Raw genomic sequence first — 18,875 nt, forward strand, 5'->3', positions numbered from 1 at the left:
CGGAGAGGCTGAGCCTAAAGAAAGACGTATCATTAAGGGCCCAGGAGCGACCAGTGCAGAGAAAAAACACACCATTGCAGACACTGAGTTTGTTGTTCAGAAACAAACTCATGCTCCAGAGGGAGTTTGCTAGAGAGAAAAATGAAAAAGAAATGTTTTGTATGTTGTGCTCCAGCCTGGCCTCGGTGATACAAAGGGTGAGGTCTGTGAAGGGGAGGCCGGGAGGGGGTGCATGCTGCAACCCTCTGCCTGACTCAGGGACCTGGAGAGTCAGGGAGGCCTGGGGTCCACAGCAAGAGGGTAAATGTGGGCAGCAGAGACAAGGGCTTCTGCAGGGAAGAACAAATGCAGATGCCAGAGGACTTTAAGGGTTTGAAGTCAGTGGTGAGAATGAAGGGGTGTGAACTTATACCAGGGAAAGGCCAGGTTGCCACAGATCCAGGTCTGAGCTTTGTGGGGGTTAAAAACAATCAAAGGTCAAATGGCTACTGCATGTCACTATGTACCAGTCTCCATCCTAAGTGCTTAGAGAGATAGATAGATTGATGATGCGATCTCATTTGATCCTCACAACAACCCTATGAGGTAGACATGATGTCCCTTAGACCAGGAAGTTGAAGGAATTTGCACAGGGACACACGTCTATGACGCTGGTCTCAAACCCTAGTGGGTAACTTTGGAAGCCAGGCTCTAAGGAGGACTTCTCGCCCGCTAATATACACGCAGACGACTGGGGTCTTCTAAAACAAGGGGTCTGATTTGGTAGGTCTGGGGGGAGAGGGCTCTAACTTCTTTCGGGCTGATACCCTGCTGCTGGTCCCCATACCCCACTTTGAGAAGCAAGGTTTTGCACTGAACCACACCAATTACAGGACGTCGTCCTAAACCATCCATCAGCTCACTGACCTCGTCCGCCTCCTTCATCACCATCATTAGGTACACATGGAGTAGTTTGCTGTTAGAAGTGCTGTCTTAAACTCAGTAAATATACACTCTCAGGTCTCATTCAGACCTCGTCATGATACTATGAGGTAAGTGATATCATTCCCATTTCACAGATGAGGAAGCAGAGGCTTAGAAAGGTAAAGTCCATTGGTACAAATCACACTGGACGTGGCCGGGCCTGGATACAGAGTCTAAAGTCCTGGCTCTTAATCTGTTCCTCAGAGCAAAGCATTCAAATAAAACTGGGGTGAGAGAGGGGACCTCCTGCTAGGAGCCCCAATGATTTCTTACTAGGGGATGGGGGTGGGGCTGGGGAGAACTGCAGTTCCTGGTCCTACCCACTCTTTCTGGCCAGGAAAGAATGGCTGCAGGGGAGTCTGGAGTCCCCTTCCCAGGGTCTTGGGTTCTAAATGCAAAAAAACAACTTGTTTGGAACCAGACCAAAAAAAAAAAAGGCCTTGGAGACTGACAATCTCTCCCCTTCAGCATCCAAGGTGGGGAGTGAGGGAGAAAACACAACTGTTTAGAGCTGGGGCCAAACTTCTCCGTCATTTTTGCCTTTCTGTCTTCACAGTCCTTCCTTCTCTTCCCCAGACGCCACAGCAAGAGAGCCAACAGTCCTTGTAATTTGCATGTCAGCAAGTCCAGACATACTTGATTTCCTTACACGCCTATAATCCCTGCTTAAATCACATAAAGGTATTTGCCTTTATAGGTTTCCCCAGCAGTGAGCTCCCTGGGATAATTATGAGTAATAGATATTTATAGTTTAATTTCATCAGCTCAACTCTAGCCACAAAAATCGACCTATCTGAGCTCACTGCTCAGTCATAATTTTTCCTTTCCTTACAAGCCTGCAGCATTTAACTTCTGACGGTCCCTTTCATTGTATTCCTATACTAGGAGCGGCCACAGCCTGGGAAGCTTTTGACTAGGACTCAGAACTGCATCCTAGTCACAGCCATGCCCTTCGCTAGCTTTGTGAACTTGGGCAAGTTTCCAAGCTCCCTGAGCCTCAGTTTCCTCATCCATAAAATGGGGATGCTGACATCCCTCACGAGGTTGTTATGAAGATGAAATAGGCTGTAACTATGTGGAGATGCCTGGAATTACACAGATGATCACTGAGGGTGGAATCTTTTGCCCCCTTGTAGGTGACAATGAGTGGGATGTGACTGGGTTCTTCCCTGTCTCTCTCATGATTTTATGGTGCATCCACCACCTGAACAGCTAGCCAGCATCCTTGTAAGTTGCTAATTGCCAAATCAGCCTGAGGCTCCAGGCAGGGATGGGCTGCACTCAGAATCAGTTCCCTCCTGCATCATTTCAGTTTTTTTTTGTTTAGCTTAATTTTTGTGAATGTCTCCAGCTCTCCGTAAAGGCCCTTCTGCCAGCTGGTCTGTTCCTGCTATGTCTAATTCACCCCCATTAACCTGCTTGGTCAGCATATCTTTCCATCTCCTTGCTGTGTTTTCAGGAGTGCATCTGTCTGGAAAAAGCATTTATTATATTTACTTTAACTGGCCTCATTTGGCAAGGCGGCCTGGGATTTCAGTTCAGGAGGAAAACAGCTTTGATTTTACTGCCCTTGTTTACTGTACACAGCCTTTGCTATATTTCCCTTGTCTGCGAAGATGGCAGATGCTTTTGTAGGAAGCCAAGACACAGCTATACAGAGTCTGCGAGCCCCTCGGCAGCCCCGGGTGCATGGCTGCTCTGCCAGGCTCCTTCATCGGAAAACCGACCAGTCATCTACCTTTCAGAGAAGTCCCGCAGGCAGGTCTCCCTGGATGGGTGTGTCTGCGGCCCAGGCAGAGCGCTGGCTGGGGACAGGGAATGCTCCCCAGCCAAGCGTCACGGGGACCTGTGGCATCGTCTCTCCCTGTGACCCCAGCGCAGCCTCCTGACCGATCTGTGCCTCTGGCCTTGCCCTCCTCCCATCCCTTCACAGCAGCGCTGCACAAATGTAGTCATTACATCACCTTATTTAAAGTCTCTCACTGATTCCCACGCCCACTCTTTACCGGATAAGGCCTGAGCAGGCTCTCAGCGTATCACTGACCTCTTGTCTCTGCCCCAGTCATAGTGAATGCTTGCAGGCATTCATCCATCATTCATCTGTCCACTCATTGCTTTATCTAGAACCTACTAAGTGCTAGGCACTGCGGGGGGCGGGGGGGCGATGATGAGCAACACCAACTATGGTCCAGCTTTCACAGAGCTCCAGGCTGGGGGTGGGGATGGACCACTGAATCATCACACCACAAGCGTGCCGTGGTAACTGGAGGAGTGCTGGGAGGTGAGTGGGAACCAGGGAGCTAAGGCTGCAGGACAAATGATCTGACCGCCCCTGGGAACCAGGCAGGCTCCCCGAGTAGTGACATGTCAACCAAGAGCAGAGAGGGAAGCAGACACAACTAGACGAAGAGGGTGGCGGGAGAGCCTTCAGGTGGCGGGAATAAGATATGCCAGCCCTGTGGCAGGAGGGCAGGCTGTCTGAGGAACTGAAAGAGACAGGGAGCCCCAGGGGACGTGGGACGGAGGGGATACAGCGGAAGATTTCAGGGACCCCAGGCAGGGCCATGTGGGCTGTGCTGAGGGTTGGGATTTCTCCCAAGAGCAACGGCAGCTCTGAAATGTGGGCACAATGGGATGGCATAATCAGAAACCCAAGACCAGAGGTAGCTTAGACCAGGCAATGGTACAGAGCAGGAGACACAGATGGACGTGATGGCACCTGAGCGATTAAATCAATAGCATTTGGCTCTGGTTGGATGTGGGGTGGGTGGGGCTGCGGGGAGAGCGGCAAGGGCGTGGCCTCGGGAGCCAGGGCTGACTCACCGCTGAGCGTGGCTCTGGTGGTAGGACCGAAACTCTTGGGGACCAGCAGCTCGTGGTACTGCTCGCCCGCCAGGGTGCTGTACACGACCCTGTAGTCCTGGACTTCTGCTTCACTGTTGTCCCACTCGAGGTCAAGGCTGGATGCTGTGCGGGAGCCCACCCGCAGGTTCTTGGGGGCGTCAATCTCTGAAAAGAGTCAGACATCATCAGTGTCACATAGGGTAACGTGCCTTTGTCATGCATCCTGAACTCTGCCAGGTTTTGTGGCGACAGCCTGCACCTCCTGACCCTCTGCCTCACGTGTGAATGACCCCAGGGCTGCCCCTCAGCTTTTGGTCTGCCAGGTTGGCCACGACAGACTCGTGGGCCATTCGGAGAGTTTGACTTGGGAGTTAGGTATCAACACACTTTACGTATGTCCCTTGTCCATTCAGAAGTTCCAGGGGTGTTCTAGAAATTAAATATGAGCCAGTTAGCATCCTAAGCTTGCAACTCAGCAAGGAAAAGCTCAGTAGGAGAAAGTCAGAGATGGCGTCCAAGTGATTAAGATGGAATAGAGTAATATCAGGTTTGACCACCAAGCAAAAAGACTGTTGATGGCCAGAGTTTGAAGTATAAGCTGTCTTCCCCTGGATTTACCAGCGTAGACACTGTTAGAAAATTATATATAGAGAGGATGTGATATAGTGGGAAGAACGTGGACTTTGGAGTCAGGTGTCAGTTTTGAGCCCCAGTTCTGCCACTTCTTGTAAAGGGACAACGGGCAAGTCTTTTCACCTCACTGGGCCTTGATGGCCACACCTGTAAAATGGGCTAGTCACACCGCCATTTCAGCTTGCTGTACAGGTTGGACAATCCATGCGAAGTGCATGGCATGATGCCTTGTGTAAAAATAGGTGCCCAGCCCTGGGCGGACTTCCTGTTGCCTCCGAAGCTCTTCCTGAGTTCCAAAAACATGTCACTCCCAATGCTGGCTCTCTGGGATTCCAGTAATTCCAACGCATTGAAGAGACCACCACCACTGCGTTCTCTCCCACAATCCTGGGGGGCTGGTTCTCTCGCCCCAGACTGGTCATCTCCTCAGGCTTATTTTGGTACAAACAACACAGACAACTTGCAGGTAACGAAGTGCTATCATGAAAAACGGCCACTTAAAAAGTTCTAAGTAGGTCTTGCCTTTGAGACTTGGATTGAACTTTGGAGGGGACCAGCCCTTTGTTCTGAGAAACCCTCTAATAGACAGTTTTCATCTGCAAGCGCCGGGCAAGTGTCCACCAACTGTGCTTGGGGAAGATGAGAATGATGTGACTCAGTCTGCATGTAGCTGCTTCTGCGTGAGAAGGGCTCTGTTCAGTGATGTAAATTGGGTGAATCTTTTAGCAAAGTGATGTCTCTGCAGCTGCTTTTTCTGGGAAATGTTTCCTTACTCGGTGTGGCTTTAGCATCCAGACACTGTGCATTCTTGGCAGGCTGCGTGTGCTATTTCTCTGGCAGTTGGATGCAGAGGGGAGCTTGAGAGGCATGTGGGAGGACGGCCCTGGACTGCACACCCCTAAATCTCACGCAGGCAGAGTGGCTGGGATAAGGGACTGGACCCGGCTTGGGGTGTGGGGCCTGAACGGAACTTGAGTGAATACAAATTAGGGTGAGGGTTCAGGTTGAGTCTTGTACCGACTTACTGCTCTTCACAACTAACAATCCCAGACCTTGGAAACTATGGTTTTTGTTTTATGGTTGTTTTGGTCTTAAGGCCTGTGTCCTGTGAATAGCGGGCAGTGTATTTTCTGAAGGGACCAGATACTCCTAATGTCAGTGACCCCAGAAGAGGTCAATCCTGGGAATGAGTCCTGGGAGGGTAGGGTTTTAGGACTAGAGTGGAATGAAATGCCTTGTTCCCCTGGGCCTTGAAGCCTGACTTCTGGGAGGGGCAGCTGAAGGGCACCCCTGTGACATGTCAGCAAGCCTGGGACAAGGCAAAGACAGCAGACAGCTGGTCCAGCCTGGGGCTGTGGACTCTGGAAATAGCCATATCTCGTCTCTAAACCATAACGTAGAGCCAGTAATTCTCCTGCTGAAAATGTGCCTCTTACTTCCCGCTACAAACTCCTGCCGTGGCCACAGGCTCTGCACGTCCAATCAGGTAAGTCCCGTCTGCGTCTCACACGTCATGCTGGGACACTTCTACCTCTACTCACTGTGTCCCAGCTGCATTGCCTTTTGTTCCCGACTCCTAGAATACATCAAGCTTATTCCCACCTCAGGGCCTTTGCACTGGCTGCTACTTTTGCCTGGAATGCTCTTCTTGGATCCCCACATGGCTTAGGTCACGGTTAAAACTTCCCCTCCTCACAGAGGCATCTCTGAACGGCTCCGTCCACATCATCCGTTTCCCTTCTCGGCATAGCACTCCTGATCGACATGACCCCGTGTGGTTTGCTTCTTCCTTGCCCAGCTCCCTCCACCGAATGGCACTCCCATGAACTGGGATCTTGTCTATCTTGTTTATTGTGTCGCCTCAGTGCCTAGGACAGCGCTTGGCACCTCGTAGGCATTCAGTAAGGACATGTGAAGTGACTCAATAACGATTGTCAGTTTCTTTCTTAAAGCCATTAGAAAAGTCTTATTCAATACTTCAGCTGTGGGGGCTGAGGATGCTTGGGGCCAGTGGTTCAGGGAAACGAATCATTTCGCCGGAGGGCAGCTGGTCTCAGGTGGGGTGACAGGTGCCATCCGGGTGGAACTTGTGAGAGTCCAGAGTCCAGTCACTGCCAGGCAGGACAGGGCACCAACTGCTGTGACTTGGGCCTTTGTCCTAGTTTCCTAGGGCTGCCACGACAAGGTACCAGAGACTGGGTGGCTTAAACCAAAGCAATGTATTGTGTCATACAGTCTGAGCTCAAAGTGTTGGAAGGGTCGCTTCTTTTGGGGGGTTGTGAGGGAGCTTCTGTTCCATGCCTGCCTCTCTCAGGTGGTTTGCTGGCAAGCGTTGGCATTCCTTGGCTCATAGAAGAATTTCCCCAATCCCTCCCCTCGTTTTCACATGCTGTTCTTCCTGTGTGTGTCTCCATCTCTGGGTCCACATTTCCCCTTTTGATGAGGACACAGTCCTGTTGGATTGAGGCCCATCCTAATGACCTCTGCTTAATCTGAGCTTCTGCAAAGACCTTGTTTTGAAATAAGGTCACATACACACAGGGACTGAAGGTAGGACTGCCACGTCTTTTTAGGGGACACAATTCAACTCCATAACGGCGTTCAGGAGAGGTCCGGGCCATTCAGGTTAAAGCAGCAGCCTCTGGTTGGCCGAACACCCTGGTGGCTGGAAGGATGTGCTCAGAGAGAAGGCCTCCAATGGGGACAGAGTCTCAGGCATTCCTGAAACTGAAACCAGAGCGAAGAGGGGCAGGGAGGGTCTGGAGCCTGGCTTCTGTCTGGCCGCTGGCCTCGCTCAGTGCGCTTCTGTCAGCGCTCTCCTCTTTCCAAAGAGCTCTAAGACCCAGGCAGACATCCTGCTCACCACGCAGGAAGTTAATCTCTGTTTTAATTGCCTGTGCGATTAGTGCACTCCTGGTGTTGAAGCCATCACCTGGAAAAGCACTTTGGCTAATTTGAATTTAAGCGGAGTTCTGAAATGACTAAAATGACGGAGGGTCCTACCGCGAGGGGCCAGGCAGTCTCATCATTCAACCGGCACCTGCCGACCCCGGGGCCTTGCCGGATTGTCTGCAAAGCTGTTCACATCTCCCCACCTCCACACCCGCTTACCCCTAGAGCAGAAGGGAGCAGGTTGGAGGTGCCGGGGGAGGCCACATGGAGAAGGCAGCCACCTCACAGCTGCCAATCTGCCAGGCCGCCCAAAATACAGAATCACGCAGCAATGACCCGAACCTCAGGGGGAGCTTCCAGGAGGTAGAATGTAATTGTCTTGATTGGAATTTTCCTGGGCCACCAGCCAACCCTGCCTCCATCTTGTCAACCTAAACATCAAGCATTGGCTTTTCATCCCGCTGCTCAAGAGCTCTCGTCCCCTCATCCCCTCTTCTGCCTGTTCAAACTCCTTATCTGAGCAAAGCACAAAGAAACCACTTTTCAAACCATTGCTATTTTAAATTTTAAAAGAATGCAGGACTTGTGGCCCCCAGGAGTCCCCCACAGTCTGGGCGGGCAGTGTTGTGGGGGCACTGGAGGGCTGGGGGAGGAAAGGCTGACCTTGAGTTCACCGTGAAGGGACACAGTGTGAGTGACTCCTCATGCCAGGCCCTGAGCAGTTTTGGTGAAATGAGGGAAAAGAAGCGTAGAGAAAAGGGCAGCATTTAGTGCCTTTATTTTAAAGCTGTGCACTCGGTCACTGGGCTGCCAAGATGTGTTCAGTAACAAATCTAACCAGTGCGTCTGGGGGGTGCCGTCCAGCCGGGGGCTGGAGAGAAACCCTAAGAGGGTCTCTTTCAGAATCAGACCCTGTCTTCTGCATTTTGTCAATGTCCACAGGTGCTGCCTTTAACAGGGAAGCTTTTTCTCCTCCCGATGTTTTTTTCTGTGTGGAGGGAGCCCCAGGATAAGGCTCCTGGCCTCTGTCTTTCCTACATTGGGGAGGACTGACTGACTCGATGGTGAGCTTTGTGGCGGGACCTGGGCCCGGCCCTGCTGCTCCCCTCTTGTGTGGGATCCACTGCCCCCAGGGGTCAGGCCTCTGGTGGTTCCTCTGTACTGTAAGTCTGAACTTGATTGCCCCCTCCACTACTTCTACCCGATGGGGGACTTGCCAGGTCCACAGGGGCTGTCAGTTTGCAAGCCCATCTGGCTCTAACACTAAGCTACCTGCTTCCATCTAGGGGCTAATTTGGCGCCCATCTGTCTTACTCTTTGCCTTCCTTATCAATTGATTTTCAACACAGGTAGAGGAGAGGGGTGCTATTTACTGAACCTCCCTGAAGCCCCTCGGCCACAAACCCAGGTGGGATGTTTAAATTAATGATTCTCCTTCTACTTCACCCTGTCGGAAGACGCTGCTTCTTGGGTCTTACGGATACGAGCAGTTTCCTTTGATCGTTCAACTGAGTGTTAGCAGAGACATTCCTTGACATGTGACCTCCCAAGGGCAGAGGGGCCCAGACTGAGATTCTGGGTCACACTACGTGATCACAGGCCCTGTGAGGGTGCCAGGAAGTCTGTCTTTGGATGGTGCCTGTCCTATCTGCCTACTAGATGGCCAGCCTGATGGGCTCCATGACAGGCAGGGAGCAGGTCACTGTAAGGTCTGGCCTTTCCTGACTGTCGGGGAAGCTCTTTAACAGACCGACAGCCTTGGGAAGCAGGTGGGTGGGCATGGCAGGCAGCACTGACATGGGCTTACTTCAGCCTGATGGTTGTGGGAGGCAGGCCCCCCACTGGCCTTCTCAGTAGTATTTCCACATGGCAGAGTGAGGCACAGAATCTCCAGTGAAGGTCTACTTCCCGTCAGGCAGGTGGGGCTTCCCACACATCCAATGGGAGCCATCATGGCGGGGGAGGCATAATGGATTTATAGAATTATTAGTATCCAGCTAATAGCAATATTGTCTCGAGGCAGCTGTGCCTTTCCTTAACTCTCCCCAAAGTGCCCCTTGGGCTAGTTATGTGGATACGTGAATGTCTTCAGGACAGAGCTCTCATTTTACAGATGAGAAACCTGAGACCACGGGGAAGAGACTTGTATCCGGTTACAGGTCAGGCTGGGAGCAGAGGCCCCGAAACCTCTCGCTTCCTTCTTGCCATATCTGTGGTAACATGGACCCTCCAGCACGCGTCACCTCACTCCCTCAGTAACCCCTACCCCCAGCAGGCTCACCCCCTCGCTCCTTCCTCGTGCCCTACCCCCACCACAGCCTCACCTGTTGTGAACTGAGTGGTCGTGGCCTTGCTCTCGTTGGTCCCACGGACAGCGCTGGCCCACACCTCGTAACGGGAACCGGGCCGCAGGGCCTGGACTGAGTATTGGCTTAGGGGAGGCTGCAGCCGGAAGGTGGTCTTCCCGCCTTCCCCACCCACCAAGCCATATTTCAAGAGGATGAAATCAACTTTGGCTCGAGGCGGGGTCCACTCCACGAAGGCCACCGTGTCGGAGACATCTCGCACCAGGATCTGTGTGGGCCCATCGATGACTGAATGAGAAGGATCGAACAGAAAAGGCAGTTTGAGAAAAGAGCATGTGAAAGTTGACATTCGCTCTCTCCCTTCCTTCATACATCAGCCTGGTCAGTCAGGGAGAGGATGGATGCTGGTGTCCTGTTTTACAGATGAGGAAAATGAGACACAGTGGAAGAAATCTCTTTCCTGTGGACACATAGTTTCGCAATGAGGGAACAGGCTCTGGGACTCAGTTCGCCCGAACCTTGCTCTCATTGGCTCTGGATTTTCAGTGCTGGCTTGTCCCAGTTTGAGCAGGGGAAGAGCACTTGCTGGCTTGAGAGGGACAACACAGCTTCCATCTGCAGACAGTGGGACAGAGAACTGAAAACTGAACTTTTGGGGTACGCCCTGCTGCCCAGCTCTCACCTTCTTTGATCCCCGAGGAAAGATCTATAAAATTATCAGCCGTATCTAAACATCTGAGACTTCCAACTTGGTTGCTAAACAGGGAATCATGAGTACCCAAAAATGTCCCTGTTCAGCCATAGGAACAACTCAGTCAAGCCAGCTGCTAAGAGACTACCAACACCCAACAGACATTTGCATTTGTGACATGAAACATACCTTCTGGTGAAACTCTCTTTTACAAAAAAACTTCAGTTTTGGAAGTCTCTTGTGGGCTATGTTTCCCCCACCTTTCTTGCATATTCCTGAGCCAGAAGGACACTGCAGTCACACATAGTCCCTGAAGATTACTCAGCATATGTCCCTCATGCGTCCTGCCTCAGACGCTAAGCAGCTGAGGGGACACCATGATGGGATGGCATCACCCTAGAAAAGCTGGATGGTTTCCTAGGGGGCCCACCATCCATGGTTCTAGCACCCACATAGGGTCCTGTTCATATGGAATTAGGTGGTGGTGGGGGTGAGGGAAGGTGAAAGAATGTGGAAGGGAAATAGAAAGAGAAAGGACTTAGTGGGGAAAACAGAAACTGACCTCCACTTCTCATGGTATGTCTGCATGGCCAGCATGCTCTTCTGTGAATTACTCATGACCTTCTAAAGAGTAGGCCCAGCTTCCATGTTTGCATTTATTATGTGACTACACCCCTCTGGCTGGAGCTGATTCATATTCATATTAATATTCTTCAAGGATTTAGAATTGGAACCAGAGACTCTGATTCTCTGGCTACCTAGATTTGAATCATGAAAGCTGGTGTGGCCATTCTCTATCCTAGTCACACTTAAACAGAAAACATGTGAGCTGGAGAGAGAGAGAGAAACAAAAGGAGGGGAGAGAGGGAAGGGGGCGGGGGCTGATTGCCAGGGGACCCAACCGTGTGATCAGAAGGTTGGAACTTTCAGTCCTACCTGATTTCTAGTCAATTGATCAATTATACCTATGTAGTGAAGCCTCCATAAAACCCCCCAAAGGATTGGGTTTAGAGAGCTTCCAGGTTGGAGAAACAGAAGGCTTCCATGTGCTACCACATCCTATCCAAACTCCACGAGGACAGAGGTTCCTTTGTTTGGGACCTATGTATCTCTTCATCTAACTGTTGATTTGTATCCTTTAATATCCTTTGTAATAAACCAGTCATCTAGTGAGCAAACGGGTTTCCTGAATTCTGTGAGCTGCTCTAACAAATTAATTGAACGTAAAGAGGGCATCATGGGAACCTCCAGTCTGTAGCCGGTAGGTCAGAAGCACAGGTGACAACCTGGACTTGTGACTGGCATCTGAAACGGAGGGTAGTCTCGTGGGACTGAGCCCTCAACTGTGGAATCTGAATGCTCTCTTTTGGTAGACAGCGTCAGAACCGAGCTGAATGGTGGGACACCCAGCTGGTGTCTCAGAGAATTGCTTGGTGTGGGGAACCTCCGTGCTCTCCCCTACTGGATTTGGGTGCAGATTTTTAGGAGCAAATATACAGAGAGAAGCAGAAATGAGTGACTATGTGGAGCTTCTAGATATAGACAGTAACTCGATTCCCGACTTCCATTTTCTGGTTCAAGACTCTCATGAGACCCAGATGCATTTCTGGCCCTGGGGTTCCATGAGACACTCTGTGTCCTTCCAGTAAATTTTTCTTTTTTTGCTTTAGCTAGTTAAGAAAGTTTTGCTTCCTTGTTACCAGAAAATCTTGACGAAGACTGGTTTTGTAATCAATCCACGCTGGACCACCACCTCCTCTGTCTCCAGAATGGAGTGTCTAAGTTGGGACTGTCTCAGTCTGACCCTGAGCCTTTCCCTGGGCTCTCAATCCTCTTTCTGGGTCTAGCCCTGTCCTGTTCTCTATTAAGCAGCTTAGGATTTTTGGTCTAACACAAGCCAAAATGAAAATCACCAGACAATTTTGGTGCCACCTGGTTTGAAGTTAAAATAAAGTTCTGTTTTTCATATTTAGGGTAATAATGTGATTTAACAGAACACATCCAGATGTTTTCAGCATGCTGTATGTAGTGGTTTTAGATAACTTGGGCCTTTTAAATTTCATTTAACAGTGAAATGGGGGAAATGGTCTCCTAGCTGCTCTATAAGCATAATGTCTGAAACATAGTAGACACTCGTAGATTGGTGTTACGTATATGAAATGAATGGATGATCCTTTGTATCCATGAGAAAGAAGGGAAAGCATTTGAATGAACTAGAACTTACTTAAAAAAAAAAAAAATGTCACAGAAACTCAAATGACCATGTAAGAGTTTTGTCCTCCAATTCTTTTTATCTCCCCAACCCTAGTCTTAATGGATTGCCCATATTAGAACATGATGGTGTAAAAGATAGTTCCAGCTGCAGGAAGTCTTGTAATTTGTATTCCCCAAATGACCTGCCTGGAAGAAGCCAGTCTGAGAGCCTGGTGAGGACTCAGAGCTTCACAGGAGGCGGTTGGTGTAGGTCAGACCTCAGCAGAAGGAAAGAATTAAACAATTGTTTTCTAAAAACAGCAGACAGGGTTGGGAGCCAACCATCTTTTCTGTGGCCACTCTTGGATTCTGCCCTTGAGTTGGCCACTTAGTTGCGATGTTCCATTCCAGTCAAGGAGGTATCAGCTTGCTTTCAACTTAGGCCCTAATTTCTAAACAAACACAAGTCCTACTCAAAAAGTAAGATGGAATAAATATTCTTCTTTCCATTTCTTCATGTCTCGGTATACAATGCCAGTATATTAACTGGGACATTTTTTCTTAATTGGAAAAATAATTCTCCCTAGCTTTACCACAAATTTCTAGATCTGGACTTTTGAATTTTCATCTTAAGAAACTTCCAAACCAAATAATACTGCAAAATTCATAAAAAATGTGGTTTGAGTAGATGACTAAGGTCGGGTTGGGCTGTCTTCTCTAAGAGCTGTTGGTACTTTGGAAGAAAAACATTCTACAACTGCAGTGTTCTTCTCTGCCCTCTTACAAACCCTCTCTTTCTTCTGGCCTTTGGATTTCTAGTAATGCTTTCTGAATATTAAATTCCCAGAAGAACTTGGGGACCTTGAAACATTTCATATCAAAGGAGGAGAGAATATACATGTTATGAGATATCAGCTCGTAGGGTTCCAGATAACCTTGGGGAGCAAAGCCCCTAGCATCTGCAGAGAGTCCTACAGAGAACTTTTAGGTTTTATGGCTATGAGGTTGCTTCTAAAACATATTTGGATTAGAACACTGGTTTTAAAGCCTTCCTTGGGATGATAATATTCTTTTTTTTTTTAAGAAGAAAATCTTAAATGAGTGTGTAAAACAGATAAAAATGGAGCTGCTTTAGTTGAAGGGTATGATGGGCATGGAAGTGAGAGTAATTAGAGGCCTGGAGGTCCACTTTGTCTTTGTCTCAGGGCACAGCCATGGAACCCCAGTGCTTTAATGAAATATAATCTAATACCACAAGAGTTTTAAATCAATGTTTTCTAGACTGACCATAAGCCTCAGCACCTGATGCTGTTTAGTTTGGATCCAATGAGCAAAGTATGACTCATTTATCCAAACACGTCTCATTACCCAGTGCTGTGCTTCCCTTTTTTGGCCAACTCGGCCTTTGTCCTCGACCCATGACTGGCTTTCTTAGGTGTCAATTTCTGTTTATGAAAAATAAAGCTGTACCAATATTCACATATCTCCGTGACTAACACGGAAAGTTGCTTAACCTTCGATTCTCAGCTCTCCCATCCATAAAATGAGAACTGAGAATGATACCAGATGCTATTTATAACCTGTGAAAAATGTGTGGTGAGGGCCTCCACACGCGCACCCCAATGGCTCATGTACAGCATTCAAGTTGAACAGCCTTTGTCAACCAAGAAAACGATATGGCAAAACACAACACAGTTAATGAATCAAACCTAGAAATATGATCTTACATGAGACGAACTGTGGGGATGAAAGAGTAATCAACTGAAGTCATCACCTTGAACAGAGACCCAGCCGACACTACTGGTTTTAAACGACTTGTTCTCTACGCGTTCACTTCCAAGTGTGTTCTCTGAGTCTGTGTGTGTGTACCAGGTACTGAGCACGGACTCTTGGCCACACAGTGCTAGTCACTTCCAGTGCCTTATCTTATCCTCCTGTCAACTCCAGAAAGGAAGTATTATGGTTCATCGTCTTAAAGTGAATGAAGGTTTGGGAAGTGTTGGATGACTTTCTTCCAGTCTCACAGTAGGTAAGAGTGAGTCAGCCCTTGCTGGTTCCAAAGCTCAAGATACCAGGGGCTGACAAAGGAGACCTCCTGACGAGTCAGATCACAAGAAATACACTGGAAATCTTCGCCAAGAATTTTCCCCAGAGAATTCTCTCCCAGATTTCTGTACTTGCCAGGAGAAGCAATACGGACAATGTTCACCTTAGTATCTGGTAGAGTAGCTCCATCTTCAGGTACCAACATGGTTCTCAGCTCCGGGAGAAGTCCTAGCACCCCACTGTCTGTCTATTTCTCAGGTGAGTCTGCAGCTCTCTCCCCTGGGTGACGGGGTGGGTACCAGAGCGGGGGAGGTTGGAGGCACTCACCGGTAGAGATGCTGGCCGAGGTGGGAGGGCTCCGGGCTTGTTCTTTCAATGCGACCACGTTGACAGTGTACTCCTCCCCAGGCTTCAGTCCTGTCTGGTTGAAGGAGGTAACATCACTGGGGAGCTGGGCGATTACCCCTCCTTCATTGTTCTGGAGGGTGGGGTGGGGAAGGGAGAAGCAGAGAAAGCAAAAGAGACAATCACTGGCAGAGAAAGGGGTTCCATTGTCTGCACATTGTGAATTAGAAATGGGGAACTACTCCTTTCCCCCCCATGCTGGGAGCTGGGCGTCTGGGGCCAGGACAACTCCCAGCAGGCTCAGTAAGAAGGCCACCACTCTACGAGGATTTGGCAAATGGAGAAAACCAATTTTCAAGAACATTTCATTGGCCTTTTGAGTCTATCAAGTTTTCCAATAAAAATTAGTCATCAGGTGATGTAAATTGGCTCTTGCCATAAATAAAATGTTTGATGGTTACAGTTAATATCCATCAGATTTTTGGGCATTTATCATGATGAGCATGGCCCTGGCTATTCAGAAGAGTAGAGGGGTGTGTGTGTGTGTGTGTGTGTGTGTGTGTGGAGACATCTCCATGTACAAACACAGCATTTTCCAAACTAAGGCATTCCCATTTTTTAATGAGCCAGGGCTATTATTTTGCTATGTCTGGAGTTTCTCATGGTGTTACACTGGGTAGAAATTTGTCAATGTCTTATTTCCCTTTCACCCAGATGAGTTAGGAGTCAGTGACACAACCAACTATGAAGGACAGAGACGAGAAAAAGGAAGCATGGAACAAAGAATAATACAAAAGAGAAAGGAAAGAGACCAATCGGTGGAAGAGAAATGAGAAAGATCAACGTGATGATGTCGTATTACCTACCAACCTACCCACCTACCTAGCTGTCTGTCTATTATTATACATTTTCTATGTGTGTCCTTGGAAATGGAGGAGACAAAGAGAACTCTGTGGCACTGCCCTTCTCTCCTGTCCTTTGGAATGCCCTATATGTAATTCGGAGCCATATGCTTATAAATCAGTGTGACAAATGCCCCCCAGTGGCCTCAACCTACAGATCGCACCGGTATTCTATGTGGCCATGTATTTGACCTTGGCATGCCCTAGCCAACCCCTCTTATTTTTCACGTTAGACATATAGCAGACAAACCTGCATTGCTTTTTTCTGCCTGAGCAGTACGGTGACATCATTTTCTCCGAACTGTTATAAACCCACTTGCCTGCCATACTTTACTGATCATGTTAGTACCAATAAGACATATGATAAAGTATTTGTATAGAATGTCTGTTTAGATGTATGTAGCATGTGATGACATGACTGTATCCACATAAGCGGGGGTGAGGGGGCATCCTGGTTTAGTGGACAGAGGCCTGGAATCGGAAGTGGACTCCCAGGTGGTTGTTTGAAACCTGCCATCTACTAGCTGCCTGATGTCATTTAAGTTTGCAGAGTCTTAGTCTCTGTAGACTACACAAACTGGATGGAAAATGAAGGGTTGTACTCCGTAAACTTGAAGGTCTTCCGTAGCTCCAACCGTCCATGCCTCTAAGAAGGGTGTCGTCACAATCTTATTGGCCAAAAATGTGTCATGTGTCGTTAAGTCTGATGAACGACTGAAGAAATGCTCTTTGATATTGAAAGACGAAAACAGAGGGAAGGAGTATGAGACGACATTATACCCCCATGAGTGACAGAGTGAGGGAAAACATCAGTAGGGTCAACAGATCCTGGAAAACTAGAACTAGTCAGGTACCTCCGGCAACTTGGAAACATTAGTTTTAGATTAATGCTACTTTAAAGAATAGAAAGGAATCTTAGGATACTTTTAACTCAAAGGCCAAGAATGTGAATCGGTTGAAGAAAAAATTTTCTCAATGAACAGGTTATAAAAGGTGTTTTTGCATTAATCTTCTAACCTTTAGAGACTGAAGCCACGTAAGCTGACTTTTGGTGCATCTGTCTGCACAGAATGAAGTTGAGAGCGGATCACGTGATGGGTTCAGTGTGGCTTCCCTTAGGTCCTAAAGAGAAGCCCCAGCTTTTTGAAGGTCTGGTTATCAGACTGGCTAAAAATCACAGCTTGCTAAACGCTAGAGCTTCCTGAGCAGAGAGCTGGGGATGGTGTCTGCTGCTTCCCACATCTTGTCATCTAAGGCCAGTATGTGCATCGCGGGGTTCTCACCACACGTTGTGAAAGGAATATTCTCTAGCCCAGACACCCACACAATGCCCCTTTGTGTCCTGAGCGGTGCAGAGAGAGAGAGAGAGAGAGAGAGAGAGAGAGAGAGAGAGAGAGAGAGAGAGAGAGATTGGGCAGTGCCTTCTTTGCTGTCCAATTTCACGCTGAGGGTAGAAAGACTCCAAACGAGGCTGTTTAGCAGTCTGGCAGTGGGCCTTACCTTTGGAATGAAGCTGATCTCCCATCCATCGAAAGAGAAAGAGAAGGGCTCCCACTGCACCTCCACGGTGGTCTCTGTGATGGTCTTGAACCGTAGGCCTTGAGGAGTAGAAAGATCTGGAACACAGCATGGCGGGAGACCGTGTCATGGCTTCCTTGGCAGGGACAGCACCACCTGGGCTTTGGCCCGGGGCGCCCCCGCCATGCCATGGATGTGGTGGATGAGCCCTGTTTTACTACATACATGGTGGGTCCCAGACGCAGGGTTGGCCCACTCTATGGTGACCCTGTGCAAAGTGTTCAGTAAACATAACTAACAACTAATCAATACTTTTAATGCTTTCAATTACCTAATAGGTTAATATGAAAATACATAAGTCACACTTTCCTTACTAGTGTGGTAAATCTTAGAACTTAACGTAATGCCCCTTTTTTTTGGAGAAATCGAATGCTGTCTTTGGAGGCCTTATGGATTCCTGAGAAGCAATACAATGGCTAACATCAGCATTCCCATTTCATACCCAGGAAAAGGGAAGCACAGAGAGTTGGCTAAAGATGTGGAACAAGCCCATTTCAGAATAGAAACTCGGATCCTCTGATGGGCAGTAAGAGTATTTTCTTTAGCTCAAACCATGAAGTCTTGGATGGTCTGAAATTTCCATTTCATGTCCATGAGCAAAGCAAAGGCACATACAAAGGACAACAGCAGGGTTTTTGTTCTCATTTCACTCTCTCTTTTTCTCCAGTTGTCCCTTTATTATTTCTCTCTTCTCTCCCTCACTCACCTTTGCCTCCCTTATTTTGTTATTTTCTTCCTCTTTAAATTCTCTCTCTCTCTCTCTCTCTCTCTCTCTCTCTCTCTCTCTCTCTCTGTGTCTCTCTCTCTCTCTCTCTCTCTCTCTCTCTCTCTCTCTCTCTCTGTCTCTCTCTCTCTCTCTCTCTCTCTCTCTCTCTCTCTCTCTCTCTCTCTCTCTCTCTCTCTCTCTCTCTCTCACAGATCTAGGTGGAAATACTGGCCCTGAAATACGCCAGTATGACTTTTCTCAGTTCTGGGGGGAGCCTGCTCCCATCTTAGCTTTGCTTCCCTTGGGATATTCCCATTGAAAAACAGACAGCATCTTATTCTTGTTGTGTGGAAGCTTCCTCACGCTTCCTGGTGGGAAGGCGGGGCTGATTCTGAGCCCACATGAAGGCATGTCAGGTGAGTTTACATGAATTGTCCTTGTCACCTGGGAGCCTGCCTGAGGGGATGCCCTGAATTGGCATCAGAAATGACACAGGAGATGGAAACCTCATCATTGCATGTGCCCATGGATCAAAGAGAAGACGCTTGGGAGCCAGGCCTGGTGCTTGCTGTGGTGACTCATCTCGGAGCAAGGTGGGGAAAGCGGCAGATGGTGACCTGCATTCCACAATCACTGCAGATATTTAAAACTAGTTCTCAGGCACCAGAGGAATTGAAAAAAAAAAGAAGTCAAATATAAACAGAGATAATTATAGGCGTATTAACAGAGTCAGCATTCATAGGAATAGTCCAATATGCTAACAAGGTGTTTGTCAT

At 48.5% G+C, this 18,875-nt stretch overlaps 1 protein-coding gene across 3 annotated transcripts in view; it reads right to left on the reverse strand.

Moving 5' to 3' along the window:
* Nucleotides 1-18,875, reverse strand: part of TNR (tenascin R) — a 74,474-nt gene that overhangs the window by 44,180 nt on the left and 11,419 nt on the right. For all 3 annotated transcript variants that reach the window (XM_074322509.2, XM_074322510.2, XM_074322507.2), the window contains 4 exons: nucleotides 17,316-17,431; nucleotides 14,896-15,046; nucleotides 9,657-9,926; nucleotides 3,787-3,972 (listed from right to left, as the gene is read on the reverse strand). In XM_074322509.2, the coding sequence (XP_074178610.2) occupies nucleotides 3,787-3,972; nucleotides 9,657-9,926; nucleotides 14,896-15,046; nucleotides 17,316-17,431 (723 nt within the window). The remainder of the gene's footprint in view (nucleotides 1-3,786; nucleotides 3,973-9,656; nucleotides 9,927-14,895; nucleotides 15,047-17,315; nucleotides 17,432-18,875) is intronic.

This window comes from Rhinolophus sinicus, chromosome 11 (genome assembly GCF_057876585.1).
Source record: "Rhinolophus sinicus isolate RSI-liver-muscle chromosome 11, RSI-T2T, whole genome shotgun sequence".
Lineage (NCBI taxonomy): Eukaryota > Metazoa > Chordata > Mammalia > Chiroptera > Rhinolophidae > Rhinolophus > Rhinolophus sinicus.